The 19,591-nt window shown below is 44.1% G+C and overlaps 1 protein-coding gene across 2 annotated transcripts in view; it reads right to left on the bottom strand.

Moving 5' to 3' along the window:
• Positions 1-19,591, bottom strand: part of atp8a1 (ATPase phospholipid transporting 8A1) — a 145,183-nt gene that overhangs the window by 9,564 nt on the left and 116,028 nt on the right. The window contains exons 28-33 of one of the 2 annotated variants that reach the window (XM_080773825.1): positions 19,340-19,414; positions 16,297-16,419; positions 11,421-11,499; positions 9,576-9,637; positions 9,186-9,242; positions 8,275-8,382 (exon numbers count right to left, since the gene is read on the bottom strand). In XM_080773825.1, coding sequence (XP_080629951.1) covers positions 8,275-8,382; positions 9,186-9,242; positions 9,576-9,637; positions 11,421-11,499; positions 16,297-16,419; positions 19,340-19,414 — 504 coding nt within the window. Of the gene's footprint in view, positions 1-8,274; positions 8,383-9,185; positions 9,243-9,575; positions 9,638-11,420; positions 11,500-16,296; positions 16,420-19,339; positions 19,415-19,591 lie in introns of those variants that run through there. The other variant, XM_080773826.1, reaches the window with a different exon arrangement.

Genomic DNA, 19,591 nt, shown 5'->3' with positions numbered 1-19,591 from the left:
ATTTACTTTGGCACGGTTGTAGTGAAACTATCTGTCATTACGTGTCAAAGAGCAAAACGCACGCCCCTCGCATCGCAATTTAGGCCTTACATGCTTGTGCCAGTTGTTTAAACCGCCGGGGCCTGCAGACAATGTCTTTCCTGTAACGTGAAACAGCCAGGGCTATGAAACTTACATACCTACACACACACACACACACGCACGTGCGTGAAAAAAACATCAACATACAGGCACACTCGGAACATATTAATGCACGCACGCGCGCACACACACACACACACACACACACACACACACACACACACAAAGTATCAAAGTGATCAGGTGTTCCCAAATGAGCTAATCTGTTCGTCATTACCAGCCGATGGACTTTGATGTCTGACAAAACATCAGGGAAAGAGGAAATTCCAAATGACTGGAAATCAAAATGGGTTTTTCCTACAGTTGGGGATGAGGGATGGCGATGAATGGGGCTTTTCTGTGTTGCTCAGTGACTGAAAATACAGAAGATGACGGGAAATTACACGAGACATTTTCACGTCAATTTTAGAAATTGCTCAGGACTGGTGGAAACATGGACTTTCTTTTTTTTTTATCACAAAAGGTCAGTTTAATTATTTTCATATTCATACAGTGTATCACACATTTTAATGGGGGGTGTTTAAGCTGTCTTGAGAGCCTTTTGAAAATAAACCCAGGATGTATGCTCAGCATATTAAATCAAAGTCTATGAGCCCTCAAAATAAACCACCTCCATCTTTTACAACTTCAATCTATGAACAATATTTACATAATCCTCCACAAATAGTCCTCAGCCACAAATTAAGTATACACAGTACAGAGATACCTTGCAAATCTCTTGGGTTTATCAGAATATAAAGTGCCGGCAAGCTACAGTCAAGCGTCAATCTTGCTAATCCTTGTACTCAAAACCTGGGTTACACTTAGGCTTTTAGGCACAAAAGTGTCAACCAATCATTAGGAGGTGAAAAAGGATTACTGATTTGTGAGACTAAAAAAAAAACAAAAAAAAAACAACAAGGCTCCTTACATTTGATGTCAATATTTGAATGTATGATCACTGCAAATATCACTGACAGTTTAATATCCCCAAATGTTTGTCTGCGTGGAGACTCTCTCCACTGCCTCTAGCTGAGCCAGCAGTGTTTGGTGGATGCTAGCAATGGCTCATACCATGGGGCCCCTGGGGGGCGGGATGGGGGTGAGAGGGGTCCAGGGTGTGGGGGTGTATTTTTAGGACAAACTAATAAACTTGTCTGGCTGGGCAGACAGTGGTGTCCACTACCATGGCTTGGGGTGTTTTGACAGGCTATTGACCCCCTCATGGGCATAGGAATAATGCTCTATGCAGACGCACACGCACGCATGCATGCATGCATTTTAACAATTTATGCATGTCCACACAGAGGAAATTGCATACAAGGTGATACTCGCACCCTGACACACATCATTACTCATGCACTTTCATACACAATGCATACATGAGCTTTCATATAAAATTATGTTTCATAGACTTTCAATTCCGTTCCAAATGTTGTACACGGTCAAATCTGGGGTGTTCAATTACTGTACCTCAGAGTCTAAAAATGTTTGTCTCTCACACAAGGGTCCACTTGATCAGAATGTATATACAGTAAATGATCGCACCGGAATTTACAGTGCATATAAGAAACAAGGATATACCAAGACATAAATCCTAAAATTTCATGGCATGATCCACAAACACCTGCAGTACTTTAGTAATATTCCCTAGAGACCTTGATCAGGGGAATCCACCAGAGCCTGTTTGGCCCACAGTGATGGTACGTAGCTCTGAGAATGTTAATGCACACCATTGTGATGCTAAATGAGAGTAGAGGACAATCCACTACTTCACTATTAACCCTGTGCCGGAGCCTTTGGCTTTAGAAAAGCATTGATTGAGAAAAGCTAACGCACGCTCGGTCACTCACACACAAACCTGAGAGCGTTCTATCATATATGAAAGGCTGTCAGATTTCAAGTCCACCAGCTTTTTTTTGTTTTTCTATTGACTTCACCAAAGCCCAGAGATGCTAATATTCAGACACTCACTGCCCAAGTGCACAGAGCTTCTTTGTGCACCACTTTTTTTTTATTAGGTACACTGAAAGGAGGAGGGTTTAGGCTCAATCAAATCCAGTCCCGGGCAGTACTTTGGCCTGCCTCTGGCCAGCTTTCCTTTTCCTACTGGCTAAGCTCAGCTGGCCCGGCTAGACCGTGCATTCTGTCTGGGATAGAGGGACAGAGAGGAAGACCCCTCGACGGAATTAGTAATTGAGGAATGACAGACAGTAAATGACTGCAAGTAAGGGAGAGGTTTATTGGAGAATCCAAAACGTAAAACCCCTTTTGATCAGCAAACACCGTTCTGAATAGAAAACTCTGTGCACTGTAAGGCCTGTGGAGTGGGGAGGCTGAATAGGTAGCAGACCCGGGTATAGAGTGGAGGATCTGGTCCCAGAGGACCGGGACAGAGAATGAGGAGAGGCTTGCTCACTTAATGCCCCATGAGACAAAGGGAAAAGCAAAACGTGAGAGGCCTTGCGTGGACAAGGCCTACAAATCCACAAATTCCCAAATTCCCAAATGTCGTCATTGCGATGCAGAGGCAAATGAGGAATTCACAATCCCTTAACCCCCCAAACTTCCAACATAGAAAACAAACAATGGCTTTCTCAGCCGGGCCCATCCTGTTGCCGCAGAAAGGGCACATGAACATCCATTAGGAGAACCGAGGAAAAAAAGGGAAACTAGATAAAGTGCCCCTCGGGACACCGTGTATATCTTTTCTACGTCCGAGCATAGACATGGTAACGCCCCGCCTGCCTCTGATTGGCCTACCGACACTGCCGGCCTTACCAGAGTTTCCTCTGAGGTGGAAAATAAATGCTGGATAGTCTGCCGCGAGGTTAACCCGTGGTGGGAAATACATAAATAATACAAGTACGATATATAATACAAGAGAATGACATCTTGGCACGCACGACAGTTACTTTTATTTTTGTAGAAGAGGCAAACTAATATTGTTTATGCCGTTGGCCTGTTTATGTGTAAACTTGAAACATTATTGTACTGTAAAAAGGTCTCTTTTCCCTTGATCATTATCTTTTTTAGTATAACAGTATTAGTTTACTATAATTAGATTAATACACGATAATCAACACTAACACTTTAATTTAGAACACAGCCAAATCAAATCATAGTACATACGTGTTCAATCAATTATTCATTCAAAGCAAACGGCACAAACAAGTTACTGTCGCATTTTGCCATTCTCTTGTACTTATTATTTCCCCCCACGGAGTGCCCTTGCATCTCGGAGGACAGGCAAGACGGGCAGTGTCGGTAGGCCAATCAGAGGCAGGCGGGCGTTACCATGTCTATGCTATGACGTAGAATAGATATACGCGTCTCCAACAGGGCAGGTCAGGTTGTGGCCTCCTGGTGGCGCTATAATAGGCCAATGTGAAAAGGGTGCCATTTCTTCTTACGCCTTTGATGGCAATTGGATGATTTGAGGCATTTTGTTCCAAAAATGTGTTTTGCAAAAATCCACCTGCAGGTGGCGCTATAGCAGGCCAATGTGAAAAGGGTGGGATATATATTCCTCAGCCTAGTAGGAAAGTATGTGAAAGATTTCACGTAAATTGCACGCTGCGTTCATGATTTGAAAACGGGCCAATCCTGCAAACTTTGAAAGCCAATGTTAGCCAATTAGGATGGAATATGAAATATCGGACAGATCTGTCTTGAACACATGACTACAGAGATGTGTGTAACGATTTGCGGGGTTTTTGTACAGAATCTGGAGTAGTAATATCAAAAAATGTGTTTTTCAAAAGTCTGCGTCCTGGTGGCGCTATAACAGGCCGTTCTGGAAAATGTGGGGCAGAGGTTCATCGTTGGCATCCAGGGAGTGTGTGTGCAAAATTTGGCATCAACCGGGTTAACGTGGTAGCTGGTAACCAGATTAGCTGGTAACAGACGGACGGACGGACGGACACACACACACACAGACGTGTGTGTGTGTGTGTGTGTGTGTGTCGAAGGCCACCAGGCCTTCGGCCTGGTGGAGACAAAAAAAGAAAAAACATATAACTCCACAGATGTACACACAGCCACAACTGTCCATCTGTGATTTATCATTCGTCGACTCTAGAGTCTAGACCAAGAAATCATAGAGCAGACCGCCAAAGTTTTACACGAATTAGCTCATGACGTAGAGTACACATTTGCATGGATGGATCCATCATGTAAAATAAACAACTATGCACACGCATGCACACATACACAGCACACGACTCCCCCCACCTATAAGCTTGAATTATACTTGGTTACACACAGAAATAGCCAAGTTTGTAGATCTATTTTTGGTGCAGTGCATGGCGCACACGTAAGCATAAATCAGACTTAATGCTTCACGCCACGGACAATGGTTTTGGGTTGGTTTCCCTGTGCAGTGGTGTCATATAAATCATTACCCCTGTGGGGTCCAGTGGATCTGGGTGTGTTTAACTACATGTCTCACACGACACACATGTGGCTCTTTAAGAAGGACCCTAAGTATTCCAAAAACAGAGCAGGGGGGACAAAGTCAACAGCCATGGTGGTTGTGGTGGTGGTCTCCATTTCAATCACCGGGCCACTCACAGATTTAACAGTGAGGAACATTGAGCGTTCCTCCTGGGCTAATGAACTGTACCTATGAATTAGAACAGTAAAAGTAAGAGCTAGTCTATTTTTGAAATGCCACAATGCTCTCTTGTAGGGGGCCATTTTTTGCAGTCTACACTGTTAATTGTCCTATAATTCAGTTGATTTCTAATGACAATGATCTGCCCTTTTATCATTATCTTTCAGATGTTTATTCTGCGCAATCTTAATTCCAGACTGTGGGTCTAAATTAAAGCGGTTCCATCATTTATTGTACCTTTGTGTAAGATGAACACAGTTCAACACAATTTAATGAATACATGTCCTAGTCTTCTTAACAGAAAATATCAGTCATAAAAAAAGGTTGAAACACTTTTCAACCCATCTTCATATAATAGGTCCTCACTAATAATCATGATAAAGTGGCACCATTGTTTTCTACTCAGTCTGTGTCTCATAGGAGGGTCTCAGTTCAGTTCATCGTTTTTTACAAAAATGTTTAGATTTTTATTATCATGAGAACGATGGCTTTCATTTTCGCATTGCAACTTTTCAGGACTAGAAAGCCTGCCGTTTCTATTAGCTTGGATTCCCCATCGATGATGTTACTGGTGGACTGGTTTCTGAACTGCCCAGAGCCCTCCTACGAACACAGACAGAGTAGGATAATTATTTTGCCACTTTATCATGATTATTAGTGAGGACCTAGTATATGAAGATAGGTTGAAAAGTGGTCCTTTAAGTGTTGAGCCATAGTCAAAGTACACTACACTTCACACATATGGTACCATGCATTGTTATCTCCACCAGGATGGGACGGCCAGGGGCAGAGATTATGTTTTCTCCCCCGTCCGTGTGTCTGTGTGTATCTGTCAGAAGCTAATCTCCGGCACCGCTGGACTGACCGGCATGTAAAGGAAGGTCTGTTTCTTAGATAAAACAGCACATATATCAGACGCATATATCATGAATGATTCCAAATTGGAATCGCATGCTGAGGGGCCTCTATTGTACATTCAAAGGCATTTTCACTTCTGCCCATAGGAGGTGCCACAATCTGTCGTACAAACTATTTCTCTCCACTGCTTCCCTGTGTTCTGGCAGGTGCACCGAACAGCAGCCTACAACTGATACAGTCCTGGGTAGGCAACCCGGCCTGGCAGATATTCACGCTCATAAGAGCACCGAACAGCAGCCTACAACCGATACAGTCCTGGGTAGGCAACCCGGCCTGGCAGATATTCACGCTCATAAGAGCAGTTAGTGGTGTGAGATATCCGTGTAGAGGAGGACCAGACCTTAGGCAGCCAATCGGAAAGTAACATTCTTCACAAACAGCTAAATTATGATGATCTACCTTATTATTCTTTATTATTACACTTAGACAGAATTACACATACAGTATGTCCTTAAATACACTTCCAGCACCCCAAAAGCAAAGATCCAATAAATAATGCAATCTCCTCCTAGTAAATCCTTTCAACATATCCTGCAGTGCCAGGCCCTTTAGACTGTCCGCTACATTTCACACACTTCTGGGTAAAATGATTTCCTACGCAGAGGTCGTCTCTTATCGCATGACAGGAACTGCGGAAGAATTCGGCGCATGCTCACTGAGAGCGCGAGGCCCATGTGTCACTGACGAGCGTTTATGAGAGCACGCGTGAGAGCAAGTGTGAGTCAGTGTAGGAATGACCCAGGCTGGAAGACCCAGCAGGTGTTGGAGAAAAGAGAGGAGGGGAGGACTGTGGCTGGAGGCAGCTGTGTTGATAGCTAAATGTGACTGGGTGTACCTGAGACATCTCCTGAGGTGCAACTAAGCTGCTTAGTGAGTTAGATTATATCTCCTGTTCAAAATCACCCGAAATCTTCTTTTGCCGTAAAGTGAGGTGAAAAATGGATTTGATCTGTGGTTTGGGCTCCAGCCAATATGGTGTGCCAATAAAAGGCTTGGCCGGCCGTCCAAGATGTTCCACGGATTGGAATCCTATATGCACCTGTCTTGTCTATGTCATCCAAAGAAAATCTCGCCCAGACACTGATTAATGCTTTCACATTGAAATGGATGGTTGCTAAATGTGTCCTGTTAAAAGAGGTGACATTAGGGAGTCAGTCAGGCCAGAAACTGGAGAAGAGGAGAGCATTGTTGACCCCTCAGGTAGTTCAGGAATGACAGACACAGGGGAAGACAGTCGAGTGAAAAAGGCAAAAAAAAAGAAAGAAAAAAGGACAGGGCTGAGATGGACGATTGAGGGGAAAAAAAGAGAAGGCAGGCACAGAGAGAAGAAAATAATTATAATACCAATACAAAAACTGAGGTGTGCAGGCTGCTCAACAACACCGCTGGCTGGCTGCTCAGTGTGAAAGGCCCTTTTAGGCTGCTCAGCAGTGCCACTTCAGGTCACCCAGCGGTATTGGCAGCCGTTCGTACTCCGAACATACAGACGGACGTATACAGTACACACACGGCCAGTCACTGGAGCGGTTCGGCACCTCTCAACAACAGAAGCACACACGAGAGGACTGGGTGAAAAAAAAAAAAGGTGGAGTGGAGGGAAAGAGATAAGTTTAACCCTCCTCTCTCCACAGAGGCCTGAGATGATGTCTCTTGATGTGTTCTCGGGTGTCAGGGCTGAGGCGGGGTGTGCATCCCATTGCGATGATGTACGGGTGTCCCCATGTCAGGTCTGAGGCGTAGGGTTACCAGCTGCCCATAGGACAACATCATGGGGGATGAAAGTACCCCGTGGCATGCACACAGGCTAGCTAGACAATCAAGGTAAACTACCATATTCACACACGCCCGTGAATGCGTGTATAAAATGGAGAACTCGGCTCATGTGAAAACACCTTCTAAAACACTTCTTTCTACAAATTCCACTGCTGTGACATTAAAAAGTCATGATCCACCCACGCTCCGGTGTTCTCGCTCACTGTGCAGACCCTTCGGACTTCGGGGGCCGTTTCTTTTCTCTGCGCTTCAGGACAAAATCATCCAGGCTCTCTCCCGGACCGCTGCGATGCTTCGACATCACCTGCAGATACTCAGCGCAGAGCGAAGGCGACGTAATACAAACACGGGGCTAATTGGCCCAATTAAGTCATTACGCAACACAAGCCAGAAGGTCTCACTTTGAAGCCCTATGGCTCTCTCTCTCTCGTTCACCCAGAGCCGGGTGTCGAGTTACACCGTGAAATTTCCCACCAGTGTCACTCTGCAGTGGAGAGTGAATTATGAGGTGTAGGAGTGATCGGAATCATATCAGTGGTATTCTCACTGCTGGAGGGTGCAGTTCCTGTGCACATCTGTGTATACTGTATATGAGTATGCATCAATGTTGATTTTTTGCTATAGTCTTTTGAATAAAATGTAATTTCGTTTGTCTGAAATGTTTTAGTCAAATTTTAGTCTGTCTGTCTGTGCCTGTGTGTGCGCCTGTGTGTGTGTCTGTCTATGTGTGTGTCTGTGCCTGCGTCTGTGTGTGTCTGTGTCTGTGTGTCTGTGTGTGTGTGCCTGTGTCTGTGTGCGTGTGCGTGTGTGTGTGTGTGTGTGCGTGTGCGTGTGCGTGGACTGCTTACCTCTCCTGACATGTCGGGGGCCAGTGAGATCCAGGGCCACAGTGAGGAGTAGATGCCAAAGAACACCACCCACAGGCCGATGCTTCCCCAGATGGCAATGTGACTGAACTAGTCAGTGAGCAAAGCACACAGGAGCACTGAGTCAACATGAGCTTCTTCACTCAGCGGAACAGAAGTCATTAGATTCACACAGCTTGTGAAAATCTGAACAAGCACACGTTGTTTCCTCATTCAATCAAAATGTCATAATGCAACATTGTTTTTTTTATCACAGAGATGTTGAACTTTGGGTAGAACCTTGGATTGTATAGCCGACAGTAAGAAACCTCAAAGGGATCACTGGGGAGAAACATGACCACTCTGTTGGGATTCAATTTGAGTCCATAAAGAGTCATTTTGATATATTATGTCTCAACACTTTTAGTTGAAGCTAATGCACTTTATTTAAAAAAAAAAAAGAGAAAAATGTCTAGAGATATGTTCAAATAACTGCATACATGGTATGATGGTTACAGGCCAAATGAAGAGCAACACATGTCTGGCTGAAGAGATTAACCCATTCTGACCGGGCACCCATTTTGGTGTTAGCATCATGTTATGCTTTAGCTATTGAAAAATAGCAGATCTACAAGCTCATAGCGCGCCACCGAGTGGCGCGCTACGAGCTTGTAGGTCTGCTATTTTTGAAAAATCGAAGAACGACTGACATTTTTTTAATCTGATCTCAGGTCAGAATGGGTTAATCAGACCAGTGTGTGTCCCGTGGAAACCTCGTATGAATCTGATCTCAGGTCAGAATGGGTTAAGAGATGAGAGGAAGATGGATGAAGGTATGTTACAAGTGTCAATGGGCCTATAAAGAGAAAGGTAACGGACATCTTAGTAGGAAGACAGAGAGCCATCAACCTTACCATGGTCCAAGATGAGGTCTCCAGGCCAGCCTTCAGGCAAACTGTGATTACCACAAACTGCGGAGACATTAAATCATAGACGTTAACACACACACTGTCCCACTCCGTATCTAAATTCACCTAAAAGTCACGGGAAGTTCAAACATGCGAAATCCACTCCAAGAGACCTATATGTTTGTATGGTTGATATGGTTTCAGACTGTAAAGATGATCTCCCAAAATTGCATTTAATTAACTCAAAATGAAAATATCTAGATATCTTGAATCAAAACTACAGTGCAGACTACAAACAAAATGCATAAAAGGCATAAACTAATTAAAAGACAACACACCTCGCTGCTTTCCTTTCAGCATAACAGAACATTGCTTGTCAGACCAAAAAACACTTACTGTATAAACCATGTTACCGAGCAGCAGATAGTCTGGGGTCTTTCCGTTGCCAAAGACAGTATCTACGAAGTGAATGAACAGCAGAGACATTTCATTACAGATGAGTTCAGACTGGCTGGAGTCTTTAGGCTGGACTCCATTAGTGTAACTATCGAGTTCTCTCAGGATTGCACAATTACACCTAAAATGATAATAATTGTTGGAAAATGTGATTAACATGAATAAATAGCAGTATTAACCTTCATGTAACAGAGAACAAAATGATTTATTGGCCTTTTCTTACCCAACTACCTCCATGTCAACAGTTATCAATGGGCGTTCCAAATACTAATGAAATGCGTCAGCATTTGGCAATAAACCTACATTCTACAATATACACAATGTTCAACAATGGCTGGCCTCTATAAATGGGCACTAAGTCAACAAACAGTGTTTCAATATTGCTGATATTGCAATTATTAAAGGTGCCTTACAGAACAAAATGTGTCAATTTAAATCTGAGAGTGTAAAAACAGACTCTTACGGCTAGAACAAAGAGCTACTGATCAACAGGCTCTACTACAGGTAATGTGAGGGTTGTGGTTTGATGTAAAATGTTGGACATGAAACCCACAGTCAATTAGTTCTATTACGACTCATTGAATCGGCTAGGGGCTGCAATTCTGTCTGATGTAAGAATTAGGAAACATTTTGGGCTGTTATTACAAGCTATCGCACTGCAAAAACTAAATCACCCCACATTAATCATAGCTGCAAATTCTGGCTGAGTTGTGTTAAAACAACAAAATTAGCGGGAACCAGATATTGTTTTGCTGACAAAATGGCTATTTATTCAGCTTTACAGAAAAGCATAAAGTTCAAATCCAAATTTGGCAATTCTAGCGCATTAACTGGTGTATTAATTTAAAGGGGAAAATATTTACTGTGTAATTGGTGAAATATATAACATTTTGATTCGTAGGTAACTCTATATACTCATGCTTACTACAGAGTCATTTTTACTAACCTATGCTTATCCACAGGTTAATACGCAATTACGATACAATACAGCAAGTACAGTAGTTACTGTTTTTTCATGGCTGAATTGATGTAAATTAAGCACATATGAAATGAATTGTGTTCTCCAAACCTCCACGTGGGGTTGGGGCTGCGGGTTGAGGCTAAAATATCAGCAGCATGCGACTGTCAGTGAAGAAAGGCAGAAATAAAGAGGGGCTCCCTCTTCCTTTACTTCCGGCTGGTCACATGTCTATGTGTGCGCTGAAGCTTTACTGACAGCCTGCCAGTCAGACTGAAGGGGCTTGGCGCCTTTGTTTAGAGAGCAGGCCTGAGCCTGTGTGGTCCCCTACTCTCGCCAGCCCAGGCTCACCGGCTCAAAGATCCCTATTCTCTTAGAGCATGAACATGTGCACGCACGCATGCACGCACACACACACAAACTGAGTGTGAGATTCCTTCTTGGCTATATAGTGAAGTCTGGGCTGAATATAGACCTGAAAGGCTATGTGCATGACTGTGTGTATGTGTGCACACGCGCAATCTATGCAAACATACTTTGCTCGTCTGTGCAGATGACCACAAATGATTGCGTGCAAATGCAATTTCAGTGTGTCATTGCACGCACGCATAGAAACCAGAGTGAGCATTATGAACATGCTTGTTAGAGTCCCATCTCTCCCTCTTGCTGAAGGCGCACACATGTTTGTAATTCATGACTGGAGCGGTTGAAGAAAGAACTAATTAAGACAAAGTATGTGTGTTTAACTGTCCTCCACTCTGCCATGGGCCGACGCTACTACTATACAGAGTGCAATTGAGCCTTCTCTGCGTTAGGGAGCTACTTACCGTGCTGGAAGGCTTTGAGGGGGAACCAGAAGAGAATGACCGAGTGGAAGAGACCGTTCAGACAATGGGCCCAGAAGACCTGCCAGGGGGAGAAGAGGAGGGCGAGATGGAGAAGGAAAATGGGGGTCGGGAGGGATTGGGGGGGTTGGGGTAATAGAAATGCAGTAGGGGGTTTCAATATGGGGGGAGGGGGGGGGGGGGGAGGGAGAGACAGTACGAGTAAGAGAGAGATGAAGAGTGGGGAGGAAAAAAAAGAAGATAAAATGAGAGAGGCACAGCCAAAGCAGGGGGAGAGAGAGTGTGAATGAGTGAGACAGACAGAGAGAGAGAGAGAGAGAGAGAGAGAGAGAGAGAGAGAGAGAGAGAGAGCGGGAGAGAGAAGAAAGGATGAGAAAAGGATGTAGGTCGCCCTAGCCAGCCTAGGGACCTTTGACCTGGGCTCTTTGTCCTGTCCCAGCGCTAGGCTAAGTGGAGGTTTTGTAGGGGCCTCAGTGCTGAATGGCCACCCCGCTGACAAACACTTTGTATCATCTGTGTGTGTGTTACCAGAGTGAGAGGGTGCCGAGTGTGTGCAATGTTTGGGGGTGCATGGGTAAGAGTGTGTGTGTGTGTGTGTGTGTGTGTGTGTGTGTGTGTGTGTGTGTGTGTGTGTGTGTGTGTGTGTGTGTGTGATTTTAGATTAAGTCCTAATTGCGGGTAAAGAAAACAATTATTTACAAAATAATATATAAGAAAGAAAGCCCAGATGAGAGTGACAGTAATACTGAAATGACTGAAAAATACTTATTATAGGTGGTCTGCTAGACAGAAAAGACAACATTATGCAACATGAACGTGTCGTGCAGCATGGGAGTTTCCCCTCATTAGATTTCATTAGATTTCAGTCCTTTCGAGGGAGAATTTAATGGAGTGCACGGAGAAATAAATAGGAGAATTAAACATCCCAGACATCAATCCTAAAACATATACGCACGGGAGGCTGACAGAGATTAAGCTGTTTTTATGGTAATTAATAAGGAGCTGGAAAATGCCGCTTGTGTGTGTGTGTGTGTGTGTGCCCGTGTCTGCGCGCAGGCATGTGGACTTTGGATGAGCCGTTAAATCAATACTCTCCCTTTTCAAAACCACCTTGTTTCAGATTTACATTATGCGAGGCCACAGCCAAACACAACACTAATGGGCGATGTAGCATGAAACAGCCGTGAAATCTAGTCTGCCAAAAAACGAACCCTCCGCATTTGTGCCCCATTTACCCCTCTGCTCTGACCCAGATGTTGGTGTTATTTCTACACGTTCAAAATGTATCAAACCAAAAAAAATGGTCAAAAGAAAAGAAAGAAATAAATAAATAAAAAAGCTGGCAGGGGAAAAAGAATCTTTGCATGTCTTTAAAATATTAGAAAATCTTTTGGGGGGGCAGATTACAAGTTAAAACACTCTTAAAACTCAATTTTCAACAGGTTCATGAAATCCATCTGTACATACAAACATTACTTGTCCAAGATAAATTATATACAGTGAAAGCTCTTTAAGTTAATGGGATTTTCACAGGTTTGAGACATTTCAGAATAACAGTTTATAGCCCAAGAGTTGTGCCAGACAACTTGGCCAGGAGAGGAGAGGACAGAAGAGGAAACAAGGTTTGTTCTAGGCAGTTTGTGAGAGTCTATGTGGCCTGACCTTCTCACCTTGTGTATTAGACTTAACAAAACAAAACCCTGAGCCCCATAGGAGCCCCCCCGCCAAACCCCAGCCCCAAGCACACAGGCCTCATACACCAGGAGGGAGCTCCACCCCCAACCCGCCATCTCTGTGGTCAAATGTGGTCAAATGTGTGATACATTATCTCTAATGTTACGATTATGCATTTAAACCAATTAGCCCCCCACTGTCAGACCCGGTTCTCCTCATAGCTGGGCCGGTGCCCCACATTGCCGTCCGTTTCCCTCAGCCTTGACAGAGCACACGAAACCACCATACTTCTCTCCACAATAATGAATGCTAATGGAATCAATAAATGTTCATAATCATTTGTCACAGTGGGGTCCCTCGCACCCGCCCCTCCTCATTGCCACCCTGGCACCCTCCTCATCCCCTCTCCCTTGTCTCCCAGCAGGTTGCTAAGAATCCCACCAGAATGAATGCTGGTTTGTCCTGTAAAGATTCGGCCCTTTGTGTGACTCCTAATTGCCTAAAAAGGGAAGAAAAAAAGGGCATGAAAGCCTGTACTTTATATCGGGCCAAATATTTCTAAGCCTCCCCTCACCACCCTTACCCTAACTCTTTCCTCTGTGTGTGTGTGTGTGTGTGTGTGTGTGTGTGTGTGTGTGTGTGTGTGTGTGTGTGTGTGTTTGAGAGGAGAGAGAGAGAGAGAAGGTGAAAGCGAAGTAGAAGAGGTGATGGATGCTGGTGATTTGTTTAGAGCAGCGGTACTGAACTTTTTTTTTGCCCAGACCCAAGACCCAAACTGGGACCGAAACTAGTGAGAATAGCGAATAGAAAATAGCAGCTAGTTTCACTACTTTTTTTTTTGTTGGAATATTTCGTGAAACCCCCAGTAACACTGGTGTAGAGGGGTGGTAATTGTGAGGGCCACATGAAGGAAGTGGGGTTTATGTACTACAGTGACTTCAGTGTCAGGAATATTATGTGATTAAAAGTAAGAGTGGGTGTCACAATGTTGCCGCGCCTTAAATATTTAACGCCCTTTGCCCCTCCCTTCTCTCACCTCAACCCAAACAGCCTTAACCCATTCTGACCGGGCACCCATTTTGGTGTTAGCATCATGATATGCTTTAGCTATTGAAAAATAGCAGATCTACAAGCTCATAGCGCGCCACCGAGTGGCGCGCTACGAGCTTGTAGGTCTGCTATTTTTGAAAAATCGAAGAACGACTGACATTTTTTAGAATCTGATCTCAGGTCAGAATGGGTTCATCAGACCAGTGTGTGTCCAGTGGAAACCTCGTATGAATCTGATCTCAGGTCAGAATGGGTTAATTCACAAAGACAGTATCTGTTGTCTACAAAAGAGCCAGGCGTGCAGAAAGACAGGCTTCGAGGGGCCAAATTCCTGCTGGATTTTCTCGCCTCGGGCCAGCTGCAAGGAAAATATCACGGAAAAGAGCGGACGAGCCAGCAAAAACAACCTGGCGACCTGGCTGAGTCATCATTTATGGGTCTTGGAAAATGAGGAGCAAACAAAAAAAAAAACAGGTTCATTGCTCGTAACCATCAAACACATAACTTTGTGACCCTTCCTTGACATGTTCAACTTAATAAAGTCTCTCCCCAAGTATATTCCTACAACATTGGATTACTCTGTCTGTGCTTGGACTTAGCCAGCAAAAGAAGATGTGATATGCGATGTCATCAAAACACCTTGAACAGCAGCTCAGGGATCTCCATATATGGGCTTAATATTGAGGACATCAGCGATCTCCATCCCTGATGATGTTACGTGCTCCATCCCTGATGTTACGTGATGTCACGTGCCCGACCAACCAACACACACACTGAAGGGGAAATGCACGATTCCATAGTTATTCCATGAATCTGTGCCCTCCAAGCCGTATTTGGAATTCCTGATTTGGAGGACCTTTATAGGCAATTCAAATTAGATTTTATTGGCATGAGAAACATAGGTTTACATTGCCAAAGCAAGTGTAAATGTTGTTATTGAATTGGACCACAATGTGTTATCCGTTTTAACAATCATTGTAAATCGTACCCCTGTATGAATTGCAAAGAGCAATCAATCAATCAATAAAAAACCCTCAGTGTGCTTAGTTTTTCTTGCCCAATGCCTGACTTGAACAAAGCCGTTCCCACAATCACTGGCGAGTATATACAAGCCCTTTCTCAGCCAAATCAAAGTAACAACTGCTAAACTGGACACGGCATGGCCTAAGTGTCACTCTGACAGGAGTTGATTTACCAGGCCTTGGCTCCATAAAGCTCTCTGGAGATACACTACAGTACAGTTATACTGTCATATTTACTGCTTACAGGGGCCAGGCCCAGCCAGGCTAAACTAGACACGACAGCCTTGCTTCCAGAACAAACAAGCACTCGCCTTAACAAATTGCTTGATTTTCCGCAACGAATGCCGTCACACCATGACAGCACACTCCCCCCTAGTCTCTGCTCCCTGCCCCAACACTTTTACCCCAGACTCCCCTCACTATCCTCGCTGGACCCCACCACCACTGCCCCAGTTGCCCCTGACCTCCACGGTCAGTCCGTCTTTAATCCATGTCTGTGTGGGGCTAACCAGGTCACCACGCCTGTGAGGAGGGTCCAGCAGTCTGTTGCTCAGCATGGAGAAAGGGGGAGACATCTTTATTAGCAGCAGGGGAAAGTGAACATGCGCACACACACACACACACACACACACACACACACACACACACACACACACACACACACAGAAACTGACAAGGCCAAACCAAATCATGCTGGAAAAGGCCTGACTGCAGCTGGCAGATTATAATGACGGATATGTCTGGTTTAGCCAATGACTGATGACAACACTATGTCATATCCAAGAGCTGGAGCAAGTCAAGCACCTTCAACTTCGAGGAATACAGTTAAAGTTTTTTTCAGCTAAGTTCCAATTCCATGAAAAAGAAAAAGGTTGAACTCACAGTAGCGACAAATCCTAATACGTATGTTTGTTACTATGGAGTAGATTTGATATACAAGCTAGATATTTGAGCAAGACACTGATCCACTAACTGTTCCCAACAGGCTGGTTGGCACTTTGCATGACTGCCTCCGTGTGTGTGTGTGTGTGTGTGTGTGTGTGTGTGTGTGTGTGTGTGTGTGTGTGTGTGTGTGTGTATGAGAGTGAGAGAGTGAGTGAGTCTGACGTTACCTTTGTATTGAAACCCATTGCATTCTGGGACGTTTTGTAGAGTTCTGGGTATTTCAGCATGTTCTCTTTCCTGCAGGAGCGCTCAAATATGCCCAGAGTAAGAGGAGGCAGAGCTGTGAAGATCTGATAAACACAAATACATGCAGAAATGTGTCAGCGCTATATGAAACATCCACGGTTCAGATCAAGTATTCCAACTATCCAGCGAAGATTTAAGTCATACAGTATTTATTAGCATTTTCGTTTTGTAGTTTCTCTTACCTTTTTGGTTCCGATATCGTATAGATTCTGTCATGCAATTAATGAGCAAGACACTAAAACCTGTCAGTTAAGTTTGGTGCCTTGCATGGTTTACTCTGGTATCGATGTGTGAATATATTGTTAATGTGAATATAATGCATATTGTAAAGAATTTAGAGGAAGGCGCAGAACAGCACAATTCACCAATTAGTAGATAGCACTATGGCACTAAACCATTATCTTGCACAAAAAGGGCTTATAAGTTGGATCATGATCCAACAAATTCAGGGGGAAAAGATGATTGTACGACCGTATATATGGTTATATTTAACAGTTATAAGCTAATGAGGAGATTTACATTCGGGATGGAGGTTAGTCTTGGCTTCGTGGGAATGTGCGTGCAGTCTCCCAGCAATTGGGTGTTGCATTCATTCAAAATGAACCACCTCCACAAACTTTGGAAGCCAATCATAGTCACATAAATTGGAATATGAAAACTGTAATAGATACTTTGATCACGTGACTACAGACATAATGTACACTGATTTGTGTGAAGTTTGGACAAAGTCTGTAGGAGTAAACTAATAACACATGTTTTGCAAAGAAAACATGGGGGAAACTTGGTGGAACAGGTGGAAATGGGGGTGGCTTATTTGGGGAGTTTTGTAATGTTCCAAGAAATATAAGGGGGGAAAAAGATCTGTAGGAGTTACTACCAAAAAAACGTTTTGCCAAAATCGGTCTCCTGGTGGCACGAATCCGGTAACAGGTCGATGTGAAACATTTGGGGCAGAGGTTCTGCTCTGGCCTCCAGGGAGTGTGCATGCGTGCACACTGCACAGTTTCACGCCAATCGGTCCAATGGTGCCGGAGATGAGCTGTACCCAGATGGAAGGCCTTCAGCCTGGCGCTGACAATCAGATAATTAAACTATTATCTTATCTTGCAATAAATGCACAGAATCCCTGTCTGTACATCTTGTTATTCACATAACTCAAGAACAGTTCGCCTGACAGACTTCAGACTATGCTCTTGTCGCCACTGACACGAGGAAGTTGAATGCACCTCGTTGAGTCGGTCAGATATAGGCAGTTGTTCAGAAACCGCCAATTTGACGGCATGGTTGTCCTTGACCGTGCAGGTGGCCACAACCTCCGATCCGACCGATATGCCCATATATACGAATGTTGACGTTCATTCGCAACGGAAACCGAGACCGCCTCAAGTAATTTAGTAATGATCCTGTATTCCTGTTCGGTAATGATGCCGTAGGTTCGTTCAGTGAACGAAATCCCAGTCGTTGAGCACCCTAGGTTCAGCCCTCCCGATATGAATGAAGCATTTGTAATTTTTGGTAATTCTGTTTTATTATTAAAAAAATATTTGGGAATTGAGATCAATGGCCTGCTGGCAGCATGCACAATAAATATGACGGCTGATCTGATCTGTATTTTGCGATATTAGCTGCAGACAGACCGACAGACTGTCTGACAGAGACGGACTGACAGAAAACAAGAACGCAATATCTCCACCTGCCTGTCAGAGATAATAAAAATATCTGTCATATTTTCTTTTTGTCCAACAGTAGAAGAATGTCTTCACTGCCATGTTGCCGTTATAGTTGAATTTACTGCACGCTGTTTTACATTTCCTTTGATTGTGGACGTTTGACCACTGAACACTTCAGGGTTTCTTATTTTGATTCAACATGCTCAGAGTTCATATGCAAAAGCCATCTCTGATGAACATCTGTGGCACCCTTGACTGGGAGGCAGGTATTTAGGCACGACTAGAGTGCCATTTCTGAGTGGTGTGGTAATGTTGTTCTGCATAGCAGCTGCCGAGAGAGCAGCGACAGTATTGTATGGCCGCAAGGGAGGGGGTGGCGGCTAAATTGGCGGGTCAGTCAGTGTGAGCTCCCTGCAGACCCATCTGGAGTGGGGGTATGCAGGCCTCAGTGTGCGGACTGGCAGGGCCACAGGACACGCTCCACTGGACTCCTTTCTCATTCAGAGCCGGAGCCAGGAAGATCTCCATTGAGTGGCGGATTCAGCCCACTGCTTTCCGACAAACTCCCACTGAACTGGAGGTATTTACTCCACTCTTCAGATAGTGAAAGAATGACTTCTGCTTCCCCATAGACATTGTGAATATTGCATGCCAGTGCCATGAACTTTGACAGTCGGCCCCAGCCATAAATCATTTCCATTTGTGCGCTATCAATGTTGTGTGGGCATGTCTCTCTTCACACTTCTCTCATTCATTTTTTGTTTATTGAATTGGGAGATTTTTTTAATAAACAGTTTAAAGTTACACGTCAACTCCTTGTGAGCTAAACGGTGCAGTATTAAAAATTAGACAGTTGCAGATGTACACTTTTATCCTCGGCTGAATTGATATGACAGACATGAAACATGACTTCATTAAGAGTGGTCCCGTTACAGAGCCCTGAGGGACTCCCAGCGCCAACAGCCGCCTCAGTTGCCGCTCCATTCAACCTGTTCGCTTTATCATTCACAAATGGCTGCCCGGGCCAACTGTACTCTTTGGGGCATACTTCTGTTGTTTTTTCACATTCAGTACATAGTTTGGGGCACAGAGGGAATATGGACTTGACAAGGGGTCATAAATAAACGAGAGATTTTCAGGAGGTTGATGACATGGTCTTGCAATAAAGCGATCCTGTTAAGGGGTGCCACAGCATATGAATTCTGTGCTAGAGAGTGACATGGGGTGGGACACGGAATGAAGTGGTCTCTTTCACTCTAATGGAGAGAGGACAGTAAATCACATTAACACTCACCACATTGTATAGGCCGATGCACCAGCGCTCAAACAGGATCTGGCCAGAGAAACCATTGACAAACGCGAACCAGATCTGAAAGAGAAAGTAGCACAGGAATGTTGAGAATAGCAAAACAGTAAAAGGTGATGTACAATGCATACATTAACATTAAAATGTACTCGGCATAAAAAAACGAATTGACCAAATTCAATTTGAGATGTTCTTGTAATGTATGTGCACCTTTCTATGACATATTGAAGGCACTAACAT

Source organism: Protomyctophum bolini (genome assembly GCF_963924005.1).
Source record: "Protomyctophum bolini genome assembly, chromosome: 10".
NCBI lineage: Eukaryota > Metazoa > Chordata > Actinopteri > Myctophiformes > Myctophidae > Protomyctophum > Protomyctophum bolini.
This window is presented reverse-complemented; position numbering and strand designations above follow the sequence as displayed.